At 40.4% G+C, this 17779-nt stretch overlaps 2 protein-coding genes across 2 annotated transcripts in view; both read left to right on the top strand.

Annotated features, from left to right (window-relative positions):
* The window catches only part of LOC311038477 (serine/threonine-protein kinase RIO3-like), a 354170-nt gene that overhangs the window by 43261 nt on the left and 293130 nt on the right, over window positions 1–17779 (top strand). The window lies entirely within an intron of this gene.
* On the top strand, window positions 1743–17654 carry LOC311039438 (uncharacterized protein). Its single transcript, XM_084049320.1, has 9 exons — window positions 1743–1902; window positions 2101–2226; window positions 2893–2994; window positions 4267–4369; window positions 6611–6677; window positions 9570–9634; window positions 10920–11055; window positions 11459–11514; window positions 15420–17654. The coding sequence occupies exons 1-9, from the start codon at window positions 1757–1759 to the stop codon at window positions 16920–16922; spliced, it is 2304 nt and encodes a 767-aa protein (XP_083905446.1). The 5' UTR covers window positions 1743–1756; the 3' UTR covers window positions 16923–17654.

Raw genomic sequence — 17779 nt, 5'->3', positions numbered from 1 at the left:
TGGGTTCTGCCTGAGTCATAAAGTACAGAATCTGAGTTCTGCCTGAGTCATAAAGTACAGAATCTGGGTTCTGCCTGAGTCATAAAGTACAGAATCTGGGTTCTGCCTGAGTCATAAGTTGTGGTACCAAAAATTTGAACCAAAATAAATGAAATAATAAAACATGCAGACAAATCTAATTTTGCCTGACAACCGGTTTACAAAAGAATGATATATATATATATATACATTGCACCTATACAAGTCAAATAAACAACACCTAATTGTTGTCCATTGAACAGGCAACTGCATATATATATATATATATATATATATATATATATAATATTATTATTATTATTATTATTATTATTATTATTATTATTTTAAACTTTTATCCTAACAGATCTGAATAAATGTATCTATACAACTGCAGTTAAAAACAGAGGAACAGATGTACCAGGCAATAAATATCTATGCACACACTGGTAGACGTCTGATATGCGCATATATATGTATTGACAGTATCTGTCCAAAAAATATATATATACAACATCAATACTGATAACAATTTTACAAATATATATATATACAAGTACGGCCAATGAGCCTCGTGTTAAAGTTAATGCAATGTCAAAATTACAAGTCAAGGAACCGAACCAAAATGTAACCTGTGTCTTTGTGGTCAGCTGGACGGAGAATCCCCACGCGTTTGAGGAAAGTCTGTGAGCCGCTTGTCTCCAAAAACAATATTTGAAAAAGAGGCTGATTCTAATATAGCTGACCGGAAAGAGTCCTCGCGTGAAGAGGAGTCGTCCGGAGCCCCTCAGAGTCGACCGCGAAAAAGAAAGATGGGAAAAAAAATCGGAATTTTAAGACTGATTCTAAACGCACCGTCCGAGAAAAATATTAATAATAATTATGATAATAATGTCGGACAGGCCTTTAACCGTACGAAGGACCAATTGATAAAGTAGATAAAAGAGCTGATAAGGGTTGTAAATCCTGCTCTATGTTAATTAAAACTATTTGTAGTTAAACAGCTGAAAACCCAGTGTAAAAAGGATGAGACGAAATCAAAGACAGACACAGGCCGGTTCTCAAATTAAAAGGTTGACATTGTATTAAGAGAAAGAATCAATCCACGAGGCACCGTACAGCAAAAATATCTCTCTACTGGTAATACAAAATGTTCAGCATTATAACAGACAGTTTATCTCTTATTAAGCCCACCCCACAATATAATATCAATCATGAACAGGGCAAAGGCTCATTTTGGTGGCACGGTAACCTGTTCTAAGGCATCATAGATAAACTGTAGCCACAACTTTCATGGGTAAGAAAGAGTAGGCCAGGGAGCAAGGACATCTTATCTTAGCAGTTATAGAACAGTCCCTTCTGAGCAAATACATCATACTTTATGCAATTATCCAAAGTGATACAATACAATAATCATACAATAATTATAATCTAATAAACTATTGATTAGAAATTATCTATCAGTTCCTATCACACAAAGATTTGGCGGCCCCCTGCAGTAACTATGAGGACCGCCTAGGGGTCCCGGACCCCATGTTGAAAACCCATGCTATAGGGAAAGCGGCTTTGTGCACTTTTTGGGGTTATAAAATGTTTGTAACTACATACCGGTATAACATATACTGTAATAATAGCCTATTGTTTAAAAAAGAAACATAGCCTATGTTTCTTTTTTTTTCAGCTTCAATGGGCATGATGCCACTCATGTAACATTGACAGGTTTAATAAAGACCGAAAGATGAGTCATTGTGTGAAGAGAGAGGAGGAGGGATCTGACAGACCAGAGTCTCCAACATCCATCTGTGTGTCTATGAAGAGTGACTGGTCTAAAGGAAAACCCCCTGACTGTATATATATTATACACCCTGGTACACTTTGTGTCTGGTAAACACTTTTATAGATCTTATAGAGCTCTGCAATGACTTCACCCCCAGCATGTGTTTTGGATCACACTGAACAAGCTTGTAGATTATATGTCGGTTTCCACGTGTCATCATACTTTTAGTTATTGCATTATTATTATTTATGAAGTAGAGTAAATTATACACAACTAACTTGACTCTTGTCGTGTCTGTTTGTCAGGATAAAGAGACCAGCAAAACAAACCACTGATGATGACGACTGGGAATGTAGACGCTGTAGCTCCAGGAACACTGTTGAGGATTTAAGATGCAGACGCTGCAATGTGATAAAGCTCATATCCACAAGGTAACGTTGGCACTCTGTCTGTTTTGTTTCTTTCTTCTTTCTTTTCTTTCTTTTCTTTCTTTTCTTTCTTTTCTTTCTTTTCTTTCTTTTTTTTATTTTCTTTCTTTTCTTTTCTTTCTTTTCTTTCTTTTCTTTCTTTTCTTTCTTTTCTTTCTTTTCTTTCTTAGGGCTAGGGTTAGTACAAGGCCTGTATTCAAATGTACAACGGTATTGACATCAACATATACATAAATACTAAATTAAAATGACTTTTCAAAATTATTCAAAATTGTTGTTTTAAAAAGCACAAGCTACCAACACGTCGCAATGTGACACGCAAAATTGTAGATCTGCTATTTTCGGTCTAAAACGTTTTATGGTAAATTCCACCTTGTTAGACATCCTTTAGGAGGAGGATTTCATTTAATTTGTTTTCTTTAATTTCTAGGTCTAGTTTACTAACACACACACACACACACACACACACACACACACACACACACACACACACACACACACACACACACACACACACACACACACACACACTGTTAGGTCATGTTTCCACATGTAAGGTTACATTATGTTATAGAATATTATGTCATAATATCATAATAATACGAGTTCCTCATTATTTCTCCCTCTTTCTATGGCACTTTGTCTTTTCTATCATTTTCTTGCTCTCAGCTGGTCTTCCATCACAGCCCTTCCGCTCTCTGCAGCACACATGAGGAAGTCTTGGCATAAAGACATCACACAGAGGGGCCGTAACCTCTATGTCCGATACCTGTGAGTGTTCATCACACAGGAAGCAGAACCAATTAATGTGTTCTCATAATCTTCTTGACCCCAGACCAGCTGAACGATTATCACTTATTGTCTCTGCCAGGCAGAAAGGCATAGCGAGAGAGTATTATATGTTTTGCACCACGTCCGTCCGTCCGTCCGTCCGTCCGTCCGTCCGTCCGTCCGTCCGTCCGTCCGTCCATCCGTCTGTTCGCAGCTAATCTCCGGCACCGTTTGCTTGATCGCAGCGAAACTGTGTACACACACACACACTCACACAATTCAGAACCTTTGCCCCAAATTTTTCACATGGGCCTGTTATAGCGCCACCAGGAGGCTGCTTTTTGCAAAACACATTTTTGTTACAGTACTCCTACAGATTTTATCTAAACGTCACGCAAATTGGTACACAGTATCTCTATAGTCATTAAACAAAACAGGTCTTTCAGATTTTTCATATTCCATCCTGATTGGCTGAATGGCTTCCAAAGTTTGCAGGAGTGCTCCGTTTTGACACAAAATGCCTGAAATCATGAACACAGTATGCAATTTCCGTGAAATTTTGCGTGTATATTCCTACTAGGCCGAGGAAGAAATGCCACTTGATTTTTTTCAAATCAGCCTCATGGTGTCGCTATAACCGGCTGATTTGTGTTTTTACCTACAATATAACTGCACCGATCTGTGTGAAACTTTGTATGTGCACTCCCAAGAAGCCAAGGAAAAACCCTTGCCCCACATTTTTCACATCTGCCTTTTATAGCGCCACCAGGAGGCCAACTTATAGAAAACAAATGTTATGATATCAGATTTTATCCAAATTTCACACACATCGGTAGACATGATCTCTATAGCCATGTGATCAAGACGGATCTGTTAAAGTTTTCATATTCCATCCTGATTGGCTAAGATTGACATCTAAAGTTTGCAGGTCTGGCCCATTTTGAACACAATGCCGTAAATCATGAACGCAGCGTCCGATTTCGGTGAAATTTGAGGCCACATTTTGAAAAACAATATCACTCCTACAAACGGTGTCCAAACATCACGCAAATATGTATATATTATCTCTTTAGTCAAGTGATCAAGACGGATCCGTCCAATCGGTCCGATTTTTCACATTCCAGCCTGATTGGCGAATTCCCAACATTGCTGGCCCACAATGTCCTACCTGACCTGGCGGAGACCTGTGCACGGAGGAACACTTTTTATAGTTGAATGGTGAGTTGCATCTGACTTTGTCTCTTTCATTCGCTGTGTTTTTCTGGTGAACAGTGTACGGTACAGGTCAACAGTAGACCCAGCTGAGGACATTAAGGACCTGGTTACTGATGCTCAGAACACAGAGAGGAACATATATGAGTCAGCTAACAGTGGGGTAAGGACCTAATATTCTCGCCATGACATTTATTTACATGTTCTAATGCCTACATGAGCTACATTGTAGTGGTTCCAAACTAATGTCTAACATTTAACTGTTCATCATTCAGTGACATAGAAACAAAATAAAACGATAAAAGAAATGTTTAAAAATGTGTCCAAATAGGAATGCCAGGTAACCAAGTGGACCTTAGCATCCTTATTCTGAGGTGAACCTTTGACAAAAATAGTCGATCTACAAGTTTACAATGCATCACAATGCAACCCGTTGTGAGCTTTTAGATCGGCTATTTTCGGCAAACAGATTTGGTGTTAAGAGAATAAAGCATCAGACCTAGTACAGAGCCCTGGGGGACCCCGTTCAACTATGTATAAAGGGTTAATGTGGTTATCGTTGCTGTCGGGCAGAAACCTCATATTCACATTATTTTTTTCATACTTCGCACTTAATGCCCCATTTCATCATACAAGAGTGTCACTCAAAAGTAGTGAGAATAGCATATGTACAAGCTTTCAACGTGTCACGATGTGACAAGTTGTGAGCTTGTAGATCAGTTTTATTAACCATTTAAACCCTATATACTTAAAGGTAGGGTAAGTGATTTACTTTGGTTAAAATAAGTGTTAGATAGCTCATATTCTGATTGTACTCATTGCTATAGAGTGTTTGTTCAGTAAAAGGAGTCTCCCATGTCTCTCCAGCTCTTTATTAAACAGAAAATGCATTTTCAGTGCTCTCTCCTGATTGGCTTAAAACCTGAAAATGTACTAGATTCTGTTTACTAAAGCGCTGGAGAGACCGCTGTGACCGAACAAACGCTCTGTAGCAATGATTACTATTAGAATATAGTAAATTAACCTTTTTAACAAAAAAAAAAAAATTACCAAAAGATATCGATTACCCTACCTTTAAATTGAACGGGGTTAGGTCCCTCAGGGGTCTATTCTTGTCCCTTACTTTTTCCCCTTTACACAATGTCTTCACCTGCAGCTCTACAAGCTCAGTGCGAGCTTGTTAGAGCTGCTATTTTCACAGAATAGGGAAGCTAGGGTTCATAAGGTTAACAGTGGTCTACTTACATTAAACTGTTCACTTATACCCAGTGATGGAAGAAGTACTCACATTTTTTACTTGAGTAAAAGTACAAATGTATTGGCATAAAAATATGCTTAAGTACTAAAAGTACTCATTATGCAAAATGTCCTGGGTGCGGGGGAATTCAGGTAATTGGTAAAACATGATTTTTTTTGCACAATAAGCCGGCTATTTTTGTCTCCGCAAGGCCGAAGGCACGGAGGTCAGGGCAGAACCTCTGCCCCCAATTTTTCACATCGGTCTGTTATAGCGCCACAGGTGGCAGATTTTTGCAAAACAATTTTTTTTGATATTACTCCTGCAAATGTTGTCCTAACAAGACAGATTTGTCCGATTTTTCATATTATCCGTATTAGCTAAGATGCCGTGAAATTTTGCAGGGAAAAAAATATGTTGATCGTATGACCTACAGTTCAAGATTTATAGGCCAAAACGTGAATCTGCCTGTTATAGCGCCACCATGAGGCTGATTTAAAAAAATGTAGGGTGGCATTTCTTCCTTGGCCTATAGGAGATGTGCGCACAGAAATCGGACGTTGCGTTCATGATCCGAGGTATTTTGTACAAAACAGGCCACTCCTGCAAACTTTGGAAACCAATCTTAGCCAATAAGGATGGAATATGAAAAATCGGACTAATCTGTCTTGATCACATGACTATAGAGATACTGTGTACCGATTTGTACGATGTTAGGACAACATTTGTAGGAGTAATATAAAAAATTGGCCTCCCGGTGGCACTATAACAGACCGATTTGGGCCAGAGGTCCTGCCCTGATCTCAGTGCCTTCGGCCTTGCGGATATAAAAATACCCTGCTTATTGTGTAAAAAAAAGAACGTATTTACCAATTACCTGAGAGCCCCCGCCCCCCAGTTAAAAATAGAAATAGAAAGCAATAAATGTTTTTTTTAAAACCCATCTGTTAATTATTATCATTACAAACTAATAAAAGAACCCTTGTTGTCCTTTGAATACATTACTTCAGTAAATGTACTTTCCACCACTGCTTATACCTAGTGATGCCCTGATCTATCCAGTCTTTTATTTTGGAAATACAGGAAGCAAAAGTGTATTCCAACCAATGTTAAGGAACAGTCTGTTAACCACTTGATGTAGTTTGTCTATTGATGTGTGAAATACAGGAGGAATACGACCGCCTGATGGGTGAGAAGTGGTCTGAGCTGTGGGAGAAGAGGCTAGAGGATGGGGGTAAGATTCTAGTCTCACTAGTGCTATACTGCTGCCCAACATATACACGCTGTATGCTTGGGGATAAGAGAGAGAGAGAGAGAGAGAGAGAGAGAGAGAGAGAGAGAGAGAGAGAGAGAGAGAGAGAGAGAGAGAGAGAGAGAGAGAGAGAGAGAGAGAGAGAGAGAGAGAGAGAGAGAGAGAGAGAGAGAGAGAGAGAGAGAGAGAGAGAGAGAGAGAGAGAGAGAGAGAGAGAGAGAGAGAGAGAGAGAGAGAAACTCTGTTTCCATGACCTCTGTTTCCATGACTCCACTTCTACAGGCAAGACAGTGTTAAACATGTATTTCATAGGATTAATGAAGGAATGTGTCTTTGAAATGCCACCTAAATTGTGAGTGAAACATGAGTCTTTCAGATCGGATGGATTGCCAAACTTTTCTTCAATTAAACCAAGTCAAAACTGAAGTAATAGTTTTTGGAGCCAAAAGTCAGCACCCAACTCCAATCGGTATTGTTAAAAACCTCTAGCCAAGTCCAAACCTTGGCGTAGTCATGGACTCAGAACTACATTTGAACAGCCATATTAACACAATCACAAAGTCAGCCTACTATCGCCTCAAAAATATAGCACGTGTTAAACTTTAAAGGACTTGTGTCTCAGCAGGATCTAGAACAGGGGTGTCAAACTCATTTTGGTGTCCGGGCAAGATTGGTCAAATGGTGACTTGAGGTGGGCAGGAACCAGTTGCGGACGCACATGCGCGCTCACACGCATTCAGTTATACAGCATTGTTTTTCAATCTGTTGTCTTGTCTCAGAAAACAAACAATGCAATTTGTAACAATAATAATAATAAGGGTAATAATAATAATTATTTTATTATTATTATAATTATTATAAACCATTTTAAGTAGAATAATTAAATTTGAAGTTAAACAATACCTGGTAATGTGTGTGGGTGGTTAAATAATTACATTTATAGAACAGTGGTGTAAAGTAACTAATTACATTTACTCAAGTACTGTACCTAAGTACATATTTGATGTAGTTTTACTTTACTAGAGTATTTCCAATTTCCAGAACTTTCTACTCCACTACATCTCAGTCACTGCTATCTACAGTATATCACTTTAAAAAATGTTTTATGAAGATTAGCTACTTTAATTATTTACATTTACAAAAATAGCAGATCTACAAGCTCATAGTGCCGCACTATGAGCTTGTATATCTGCTATTTTTGAATAGCCAAATAGATCATAAAATGACACAGATGCTTTCCCAGATTGAATTTAAATACGTTCTGAGTTAAATTAATACTGAGGATTTCACTGGGCAAGCTCCTGAGAAATAAAAGAAGCAGCTTTGATACATTTAAACTACCTATTACCATTATTATATTTTCAAAAATATCAAATTTACATGGTGTAGCCAGCATGAAAATTAATCTAAATCACTTGCTGCTCCCAGACACCTGACATCTCTTTGCTTGAACAAACTCAGTTTTAATAGACGGATTTCCGCGCGACGTCATCACAGAGCAGAATGCGCAATCTGCGCATGCCCGGGTGAAAGGCGCGTTCGAAAATACAGCCCTGAGCGGCAGTGAGCGCACTGGCCAATACAAACTAATAGGCGAGTGTGCTCCGGTGCGTAATTTCCAAACGCACCCATAGGCTTCCCCCTCCTCTGCGCGGTCATATTCCTCTCATGTTTACTAACAGGAAACCTGTCTATAGCACTGAGAGAGAGAGAGAGAGAGAGAGAGAGAGAGAGAGAGAGAGAGAGAGAGAGAGAGAGAGAGAGAGAGAGGAGAGAGAGAGAGAGAGAGAGAGGACCGTGCTGACTAGTAGTTGAATAGACTCTTAACGAGCCAATCAGCCACAACATTCCACAGCTGGGGAGACAATGGCAGGGCCATCAGAGGTACTCAGCCAAGTAGCAGCGGGTGGGGGAGAGCTGCTTGGCCGCACAGCAAGTGAGTGCAAAATGCGACTCTGTCTGTTAGATGTAGTATCAATTTACTATTTTAAAAAGTATTTCCTGGGCCGCCAGGGACCTTTCCGTGGGCCGCAAAACGCCCGCGGGCCGCGAGTTTGACACCGCTGATCTAGAAAGACTTGTCCATGCATTCATCTTCAGTAGACTTGACTGCTGTAACGGTGTCTCTACAGGTCTCCCCAAAAAAATCACCAGGCGACTGTAGTTGATTCAGAACAAATGTCAAATAATTGATTTCTAAATACTACTGTTGGTCTATAAAGCTTTAGATCAGGTGTCTTCAACGTTTTCAGGCCAAGGGCTCCCTAGCTGAGAGAGAGATGAAGCAGGGACCCCCTACTCTATATTGTATTAAATTGTGTTTCAGATTATTTATTTATTTTGCTTCGTCTGCTATTTTTCCCCTCTACACCTATAGCCTCTTTGCCAAAAATAGCCGATCTACAAGCTCTCAACGCCTCGCAGCGCGAGGCGTTGAGAGCTTGTAGATCTGCTATTTTCGGCTAATGTTCCCCTCAGAAAATGAATTTTAGGGTTCAAGTGGTTAATGTAAAAATCACACAAAGTTTGGCGGACCCCCTATAGTAGCTCTGAGGACCCCTAGGTGTCCCGGACCCCCTGTTGAAGACCCCTGCTTTAGATGGTTTAGGGTTATACAACTGCCACTGCTTTGTTTGGTTAGGATTTAAAGTTAGGTCTCAGTTTTGGTTTTAGCTATGCTCAGTGCAAATAAAAACACTTGACGTATTATTTATTTGAATTTAAAATAAACTCAATGTTAGCGAGACCTGATTGTTGTCCTTTTATTAGGTTGTGGCCCTTGGTGTTCGAGCCAGGTGAAGGGCCGTGACACCTATCATACATCACGTCTTCTATACTCATCATTTGTAATGAATGTTTGTTGTTCTTCTGTAGAGATGGAACAGATGGAGATGTCCATGGATCAGACATCAACACCTCCCCTTCCTCTTGGTGACAAGGTTATTGTAGTATTACATTTTATTTGTTTTTTTTTTTCTCAATTCTACAAGACCGCAAGGACGGCGAACACAGAGTTAATAAAAGTGTTGCATAATAAAAACACAACAAAGACATACCATCCTGCCACACAATTCAAGCCCGTACCCTATGTCTACCAAAAATTATAGGTACAGCTCAGTGCCAAAGCAGTTGTCCAATTCTCTCCCAACTTGCTACAAAAATCGCTCATGGCTCTGGCTACAGCACCAGCTGCTTCCCATACCGTTACTGTACTTGCACGATGTACAGTTAATATGAAACTAAGTATTACCCAATACTTTTTCAGTTCACTTCCACATAATGCTCCAACGTCAAAATCGTCACAAAACAGATCCAGCCCGCCCCTTTTCACTGGCGTGCACACGCACACCCGCACGCGCGAGCGCGCACACACACACACACGCGTGCGCGCACATGCACACACACTAGCTCGCCCTCGCCCTGCTCTGTGTGTGTGTGTGTGTGTGTGTGTGTGTGTGTGTGTGTGTGTGTGTGTGTGTGTGTGTGTGTGTGTGTGTGTGCGCGTGTGCGCGTGGCTCTGCTATGCACGCCTCGACTTTGTTTTTGTCGACGCAAGGCATACCAAAACGCTCGCCCCAAAACACAGTTGCTCCGTGGCAAATCAGGCAGTATTCACCTGGTATTCCTAAACGTAACCTCAGTAAAACTGTGCCAAAATCTAACCTTATTCCTAAACTATAAAACTATGGCTAACCCTAAACTGATTTCTAACCTTATCCTCAGTAAAACAAATACAACAATACAAGAACTCCGCAAAAAAATTGGGGGCGAGCATTCCGGTTACCAATACAACCCGTCACCCTGGCTGGCTGAGCTTTCAACAGCATGTACATTTCCTTTACAAATAATGGGCTAAATACTTATAATACTCCCCCCCCCCTACAGTACACCAGAGTCAAATTCTTGGACTTAACCCAGTGGTTATGGACCACTTGGTCAAGTTATAGGAGATGTCTCTATAAAACACTATAACATTATAGTGTTTTATAGTGACATCTCCTATAACATTATAGTGTTTTATAATGTTATAGGAGATGTCACTATAAAAACACTATAAAGTTATAGGAGATGTTACTATTAAAACACAAACATCTGCTTGAGGAAAGAATTAGGGTTTCACAGACTGCAGTTTATCCAACTTGACTACAGAATGGATGTGTTGATTTAGGAAATCATTTGAGTGACATTTTAACAACTAATCAACTGTCTCTTTCTCTGATAAAGAAAGAGAAGATCTCAGGAGATGGGTGTAAAGATGAGGCCGTAGACACATCTTCTTCATCTTCTTCATCATCTCCATTCTTGTCGTTTAGCGAGGACGATGAAGAGGAAGAGGAGGGTTCCACTCCTGTCTCTGTTGGTGAGGTTCGACAGAGACATAGTATATGTTTTATTGACTGTTTTTCTTTCCATCAGTATGTTTTTGGTTAAAGATCTCCTTCCCTTCCTTCCCTTCGTTCTTGTCTCCTCATTCATCTCTTTTTTAATTTATTTTTTATACAATTTCTCCTGCTCCCTCTGTCCTTGCCTCACTTCTTCTGTCCTCTGTCCTTCCTCTTTCCTCCTTTCTCCTGCTTTCTCATTCAATCTCCCCCTCTCTCCTTTCCTTCTCTTCTCTTCTCTTCTCTTCTCTTCTCTTCTCTTCTCTTCTCTTCTCTTCTCTTCTCTTCTCTTCTCTTCTCTTCTCTTCTCTTCTCTTCTCTTCTCTTCTCTTCTCTTCTCTTCTCTTCTCTTCTCTTCTCCTCTCCTCTCCTCTTCTCAAGGTGTGTACCATCAGGACCCAGCATCTCTGCCCTTCCACCAGACAGTGGACCTCCAGGTACTAGGAATACCTTTACATAATGATTATAATCTGGTTAGGGACTGCACTGTCATTTTTATTCTGCTCTTCTATGAACTTAAAGGGATATTTCACTTTCAAACAAATTTTGTAAATCATTTTATCATCTACTCTGGCTTTTGGGAGCACCCCGGACAGTTTTTAAGTTGCTTGATTCAGTATTTAGATATTTTATATACATTTCATTGGACACGCCCCTTCCTATACAAACCCATTGTAACTTCAAACTAAACTCCATTTTAACCATGTTAGATTCATCTGAAACACCCGTCCTTGTTTCTGGTGACTGATATTGTCCTTCTACGTGAGGAGACCGTGTTTTTTCAATTACTTTTTTCATTTATTTTTAATAATTATTTTGGAAAATGAAAAAAACAAAATACAACAAAAACAAATGGGCCCCTTCATGTATTAGGAGGGCAGTATGAGTCACCAGAACCAAGGACAGGTGTTTTCTTTAAATCTAACATGGTTAAAATGGAGTTTGAAGTTACAATGGGTTTGTATAGGATGGGGGCATGTCTGATAAAAATGAATATCAAATATCTAAATCGCTGTGCTGTTATTTATGTTATTTATGTCTTCACTGTTTTCTTGATTCACTACCTTTTTGTTTTGGCCATCATTTTAATGCCATTGTATTATTATTATCTTCCTGCCATTATTTTTATGCCATGGTTTTACATTGTTTCAAGGTTGTTTTTTCTGCTTTGTTTTTGAATTGTGTTTTTTTTTCTGTAAAGCACTTCTGCTTTATTTTATGTTTTGTATTCACCCTGTAAAGCACTTTGAGCTATAAAAAAGTAAAATAATAAGTTTATTATTATTATTATTAGTAGTAGTAGTAGTAGTAGTAGTAGTAGTAGTAGTATTAAATACTGAATCAAGCAACTTAAAAACTGTCTGGGGGGGCTCACAAAAGCCTGAGTAGATGATAAAATGACGCACATTTTTTTTTAAAGTGAAATATCCCTTTAACGTTTCCTTTAAATTTTCTCCGCCAGTCCGGAAGTCATGGCCGAGACTGTGTTTTGCAACCTGTCCGTCCGTGTGTGTGTGTGTGTCCGTCCGTCCGTCTGTGTGTGAACAGATAATCTCCGGCACCGTTGGCCCGGTCGCTGCGAAAATGTGCACACACACTCCCTGAATGCCAAAGCCGAACCTCTGCAATGAATTTTTCAGATTGGCCTGTTGTAGCGCCACCAGGAGGCCAATTTTGATATTACTCCTACAGATTTTGTCCAAACATCACGCAAAACGGTACACAATGTCTCTATAGTCATGTGATCAACACCCTCTGATTTTCCATATTCCATCCTGATTGGCTAAGATTGACTTCCAACGTTTGCAGGATTGGTTAGTATTGAACAAAATGCCTCAAATCATTAACAAAGCATGCGGTTTCCATGAACATTTGCACGCACGTTCCCACTAGGCAGAGGAAGAAATGCCACTTGAAAATGTTCAAATAACAGGCCGATTCACATTACTACCTATAACTGCACCGATCTGCGTGAAACCTTGCACACACACTCCCTAGAGGCCAAGAACATTTTTTCACATCTGCCTTTTAGAGCGCCACCAGGAGGCTGACTTTTTTTAAACAAATGTTTTGATATTACTCCTTCAGATTCTGTACAAAAATCACACACATCGGTACACAGTATCAGAGTATCTCTAGGTTATGTGATCAAGACGGATGTGTCTGATATTTCATATTCTATCCTAATTGGCTAACATTGGCTTCCAAAGTTTGCAGGATAGTTTTGAACAAACTGCTTCAAATCATGAACGCAGCGTGCGATTTCCATGAAATTGTGCACACACATTCCCACTAGGCCAAGGAAGAAATGCCACCCTTTTCACATTGGCCTGTTATAGCGCCACCATTAGGTCTAATTTAGCAAAACACATGTTTGGAACAAAATGCCTCAAATCATGAATGCAGTGTCCGACTGCTGTGAAAGGCCTAAGAAGAAATGGCACCCTTTTCACATTGGCCTATTATAGCACCACCAGGAGGCCACAATAACCTGACCTGCCGGAGACCTCCGAGGAGCACTTTTTCTAGTTCGTTTTTTGATGGTCATAGGTTTTGTTCCTTTTAGAGGAACCTTCTTGTGATCCTCCTGTGTGTGTGTGTGTGTGTGTGTGTGTGTGTGTGTGTGTGTGTGTGTGTGTGTGTGTGTGTGTGTGTGTGTGTGTGTGTGTGTGTGTGTGTGTGTGTGTGTGTGTGTGTGTGTGTGTGTGTGTGTGTGTGTGTGTGTGTGTGTGTGCGTGCGTGCGTGCGTGCGTGCGTTTACTGGTGTGTAACTCAGACCAGGCCAGGTTTGAGGATGGGTGTGGTCCAAACAAGGGCACCAAAAACACATACAGGCTAGCTAATGCCATTCATTTCTATTACCATGGTTACGACTTCATAACAAATCCCCTTCCCCCGAGTTTTTGTTTTGTCAGGGTTCATGCATAAGAACACGGCTTTCAAATACATACTTTAATGTACAAAACATTGAGTTTAAAACGAGCAATGCACCGTCTGGCCGTCATCTTGAATTGGATAAAGAACGTAGCAGCCTCGCTGCTTCGCCTCACAGCTAGAAGGTCCTGGGTTCAATTCCCGCCAGGGACGCTGTGGGCGCTGGGGGCGTGTTCTCTCCTCCACGTCATCGGCGCCCATACCCTAGGTGGGGTTGGTGAAAGGGCCTACTCTGTGTGGAGTTTGCATGTTCTCCCCGTGTCTTCTAGGGTAGTTAATACCCTCACAAAAACATGTAGTAATCCTGGTCACTATACTGCCTCCCCCTGGTCAGCCGGGGCGCCTGATGGAGGAGAAGGGAACTGGTTGGAATAACGTGTTCCTTCCACGCGCTATGTCCAACCAGGGAAACTCCCCCCTGTCGGGTGATAAGAAGCGGCCTGCTTGCTCCTCATGCATTGAAGGAGGCATGAGCTTCAGCTTGGGCTCTCCCTAGGCTGGCAGAGGGTAGGTAGTGCCCAGGATTACATAGGCAATTGGCACTGGGTGAAAAAAATGTGGGTTACAAAATCGTGGGACAAAAATTATAAAAAAAATAAAAAAAAGATAAAGAACGTAGCAGCCCAATCTTGTCTCCCTAATTATAAGCAGGTGCGAGTAGAAGAACTTAAGGTATGGGAATTTAACAGGTGAATGAAATCAAGATACATTTATATTCATAGAGGTCTATCTATCTAAATCAGGTCTAACAATCGAGACTTTTGATATAAAAATACACTAAAATTGATCTTTTGATAGATATGTCCTCATTATGACCACAGGTATGCAATTTATTTTTTTATTTCACCACGTCTTTAACCCATTGAGACCTGAAGCCGATTCTACATGTCTCCTACTGTAAATCCCAACAGTATTCTGAAAAACGTATGTTTCTGTATCAGTGGTGCTCAATCTTTTTCATGTCAAGGACCCCCAAAATTATATGTATTTGGCCGCGGACCCCCATCAAAATATTTTGTTCCAGGGACCCCCAGAAGCAAAGATTTGAGTTTAAAATGTTCGCTTTAAAAATATATATATGTTCTAAGATTTGCACACATTTTCAACATTTTTCAAAAATAGCAGATCTACAAGCTCGTAGCGCGGCACTCGGTGCCGTGCTATGAGCTTGTATATCTGCTATTTTTGAATCACTATTTTTGAATAGCCAAAGTGTAAAATAATGCTTTTTAGCTCAAATCTAAAAATGACTCAGTTCCAGGTCTTAATGGGTTAAGGGTATATCACATATCTGACACATCACACACCATATGTGCTTCTCACATTCCGATTTGACTTCATGGCTGGTGTGATCCCATTGCATATGGTCGATATGTTTATTTAAGAAACATTATTTTCTCTATTTTAGGGAACTGTTACTTCTCAAGGAAGTCTCACACCACCCTCATCTACTGCAGACATGCCTCAGGACAAATCTGAGTCCTTCCAACGTTCCCCAGAAGAAATTATGTCATGTAACACAGCCTGTGATTTGTCAACCACAGACCGGCCTGTTACAGAGTCACTGTCCTCCGTGCATCACTCAGTGGAGCTCCAAGATGAAACTGATCTAAATTCATGCTTCAGCAGTTTGAGGATGGAAGAATCCATCTCTCTGCCTCGTTCTCACAGCTTACCCTCACTGAGCCAAATTCCATGTTTAGAGAACAAGACAAGTTTCAGAGCAAAGTGCTCCCACAGCTTAAATGATGTTACACTACTGGACAAAACACAGAAAATTACACCTGATATCATTGTTGTAGAAAGCAAGGAAAGCTACAGGTTCCACTGCGCCCAAGCAGGACTGTTCCAATGCAGCGTGACCGACCTGGTGTTTAAGATGGAGACAGAGGGAGATGTTACTTACAGGACAGTCCCCTGGCACCGAAGGCTGCTATCCCAGCTTAGCAAGAGGCCTGCAGGACCAATGTTTGACATAAAAGGTTCTCAGGGGTCTGTGTGTCAATTACACTTTCCACATTGTGAGATCCTCTCTATGGGTGGAGGCAAATCCTTGTCTGTTGTCCATGTGATGGATGATGATGGCTTTGAGCTGATCAAACCCCATAAGATCACAGAAACTCATGTTATCATAGATGTAACCGGATTATCTTTTTTCGGTGTCATCATCGAGATGTTGTACGGACCCAGTCCTGTCCAGGCATTGGTGTCAGTGTTTTATACACCTCCGATTGATGATGATGATCCCAGTTCAATCCTTAAAGTATTGCTTCTACCTGAGAATGTTGTGCTGAGTGAAGTGATGGACAAAAGAAGGAGCATACGAGAGGAGATTTACATTGAAATGCCTCAATGTGAACTAATCCCAAAGCAAGAATACACCCTCTCCACATCCACTCAAGATGATTCCATCATAATTCTACCAAATAAGGTAAAATTTAAGGTTGATGAATCATCCTACCACAATTACAATGCATCATTTGTTATTAATTTGGAGGAAAGGTTTAAGAATGTTAGGCTGCTTCTAAGCAACAGTAAAACCTCCATCCGTGCATGGGAAGGTTATGTGAAACTCTCAGCTGCTGCTTTAAGAAAACAACAAGTTCAGCGCACGGTGACTCTTCCAGCAGAAGAGAGACTGTTTTCTGTGCGGAGCAGCTTCATTGACAGGGTTTCACTTCCCAATCTTAACGGTCTCCTGGACAAACTTTTAGAGGGGAGCGTTATAACTGACGCTGAGCGGGAGATGGTTGATGGGATGCAGGTGAGAAAAGAAAAGGCACGTTGTGCCATCGACACAGTGAGGCGCAAAGGACCTGATGCAAGTTCAAAAATTATATTGATTCTCTGTGATCTGGACACGTGCCTCTCTGAACATCTTGGGTTGATGTCAAACTGGACTGATACTTAAAATATCAGCATGTAGTAGGCAATGTCCTGCTGCTTCTTTTTATTTTAATTTTATTTTCTGAGGATGAAAAGACAAGTTGGACTCATTGAAGTTGAATCATTATATTTGACTGTTATCTATTTTTAAAACACAACCACCCAGAGCAAACTTCAAAGTAAATGAGCAATGAAACCAGACAAATCTGCCATTGCCAAAAAAATAACTGCCCTCGGCAGATTTGGTCTGGCACTGCTCAGTTGTGATTGGATTTCACTCCCTCCAAAGTAGTGGGGGACCAATCAGGGTCCAATATGCAAATATGGGGCGAGTTTATCACCAGAGGCATTTCTTTAATTCGCCCCATGGAAATGCAGGTTCCACGCAGAGATTCCAGACTAATATCTACGGAGTGATATTAGTTTGGCCATGCCAGGCTAGTGCAATGCCTTGCTCCAGCACACTTCAACAGGTTGATTGGTTGTTGCATGAACAGTCATTGGCTGTTCCAGGATTAAACACATGATGATGGACACTCATTGGCTGTTTCAGGATTAAACACATGATGTTGGACACTCATTGGCTGTTTCAGGATTAAACACATGATGATGGACACTCATTGGCTGTTTCAGGATTAAACACATGATGATGGACACTCATTGGCTGTTTCAGGATTAAACACATTTTGTGTCTATGACCAACATGATGTTTTGACTGTTATGACCTCAGGACCTATGGATTTTAGAAATGCCTTTATTTTTATTTTTTTTAATTAAAAAATGAACTGGAATCATGTGTTTGTTTTTGATTAAATCAGAGCAAGCTCTACTTTTAATTATTTGTATTCGTCTGAAATCTTGATTTGCCCACAGTTCAACTAA

This window comes from Gymnoscopelus microlampas (genome assembly GCF_963454915.1).
Source record: "Gymnoscopelus microlampas genome assembly, chromosome: 22".
NCBI lineage: Eukaryota > Metazoa > Chordata > Actinopteri > Myctophiformes > Myctophidae > Gymnoscopelus > Gymnoscopelus microlampas.
Note: the sequence above shows the minus strand (reverse complement) of the source record. Positions and strands in the feature narration are given on the sequence as shown.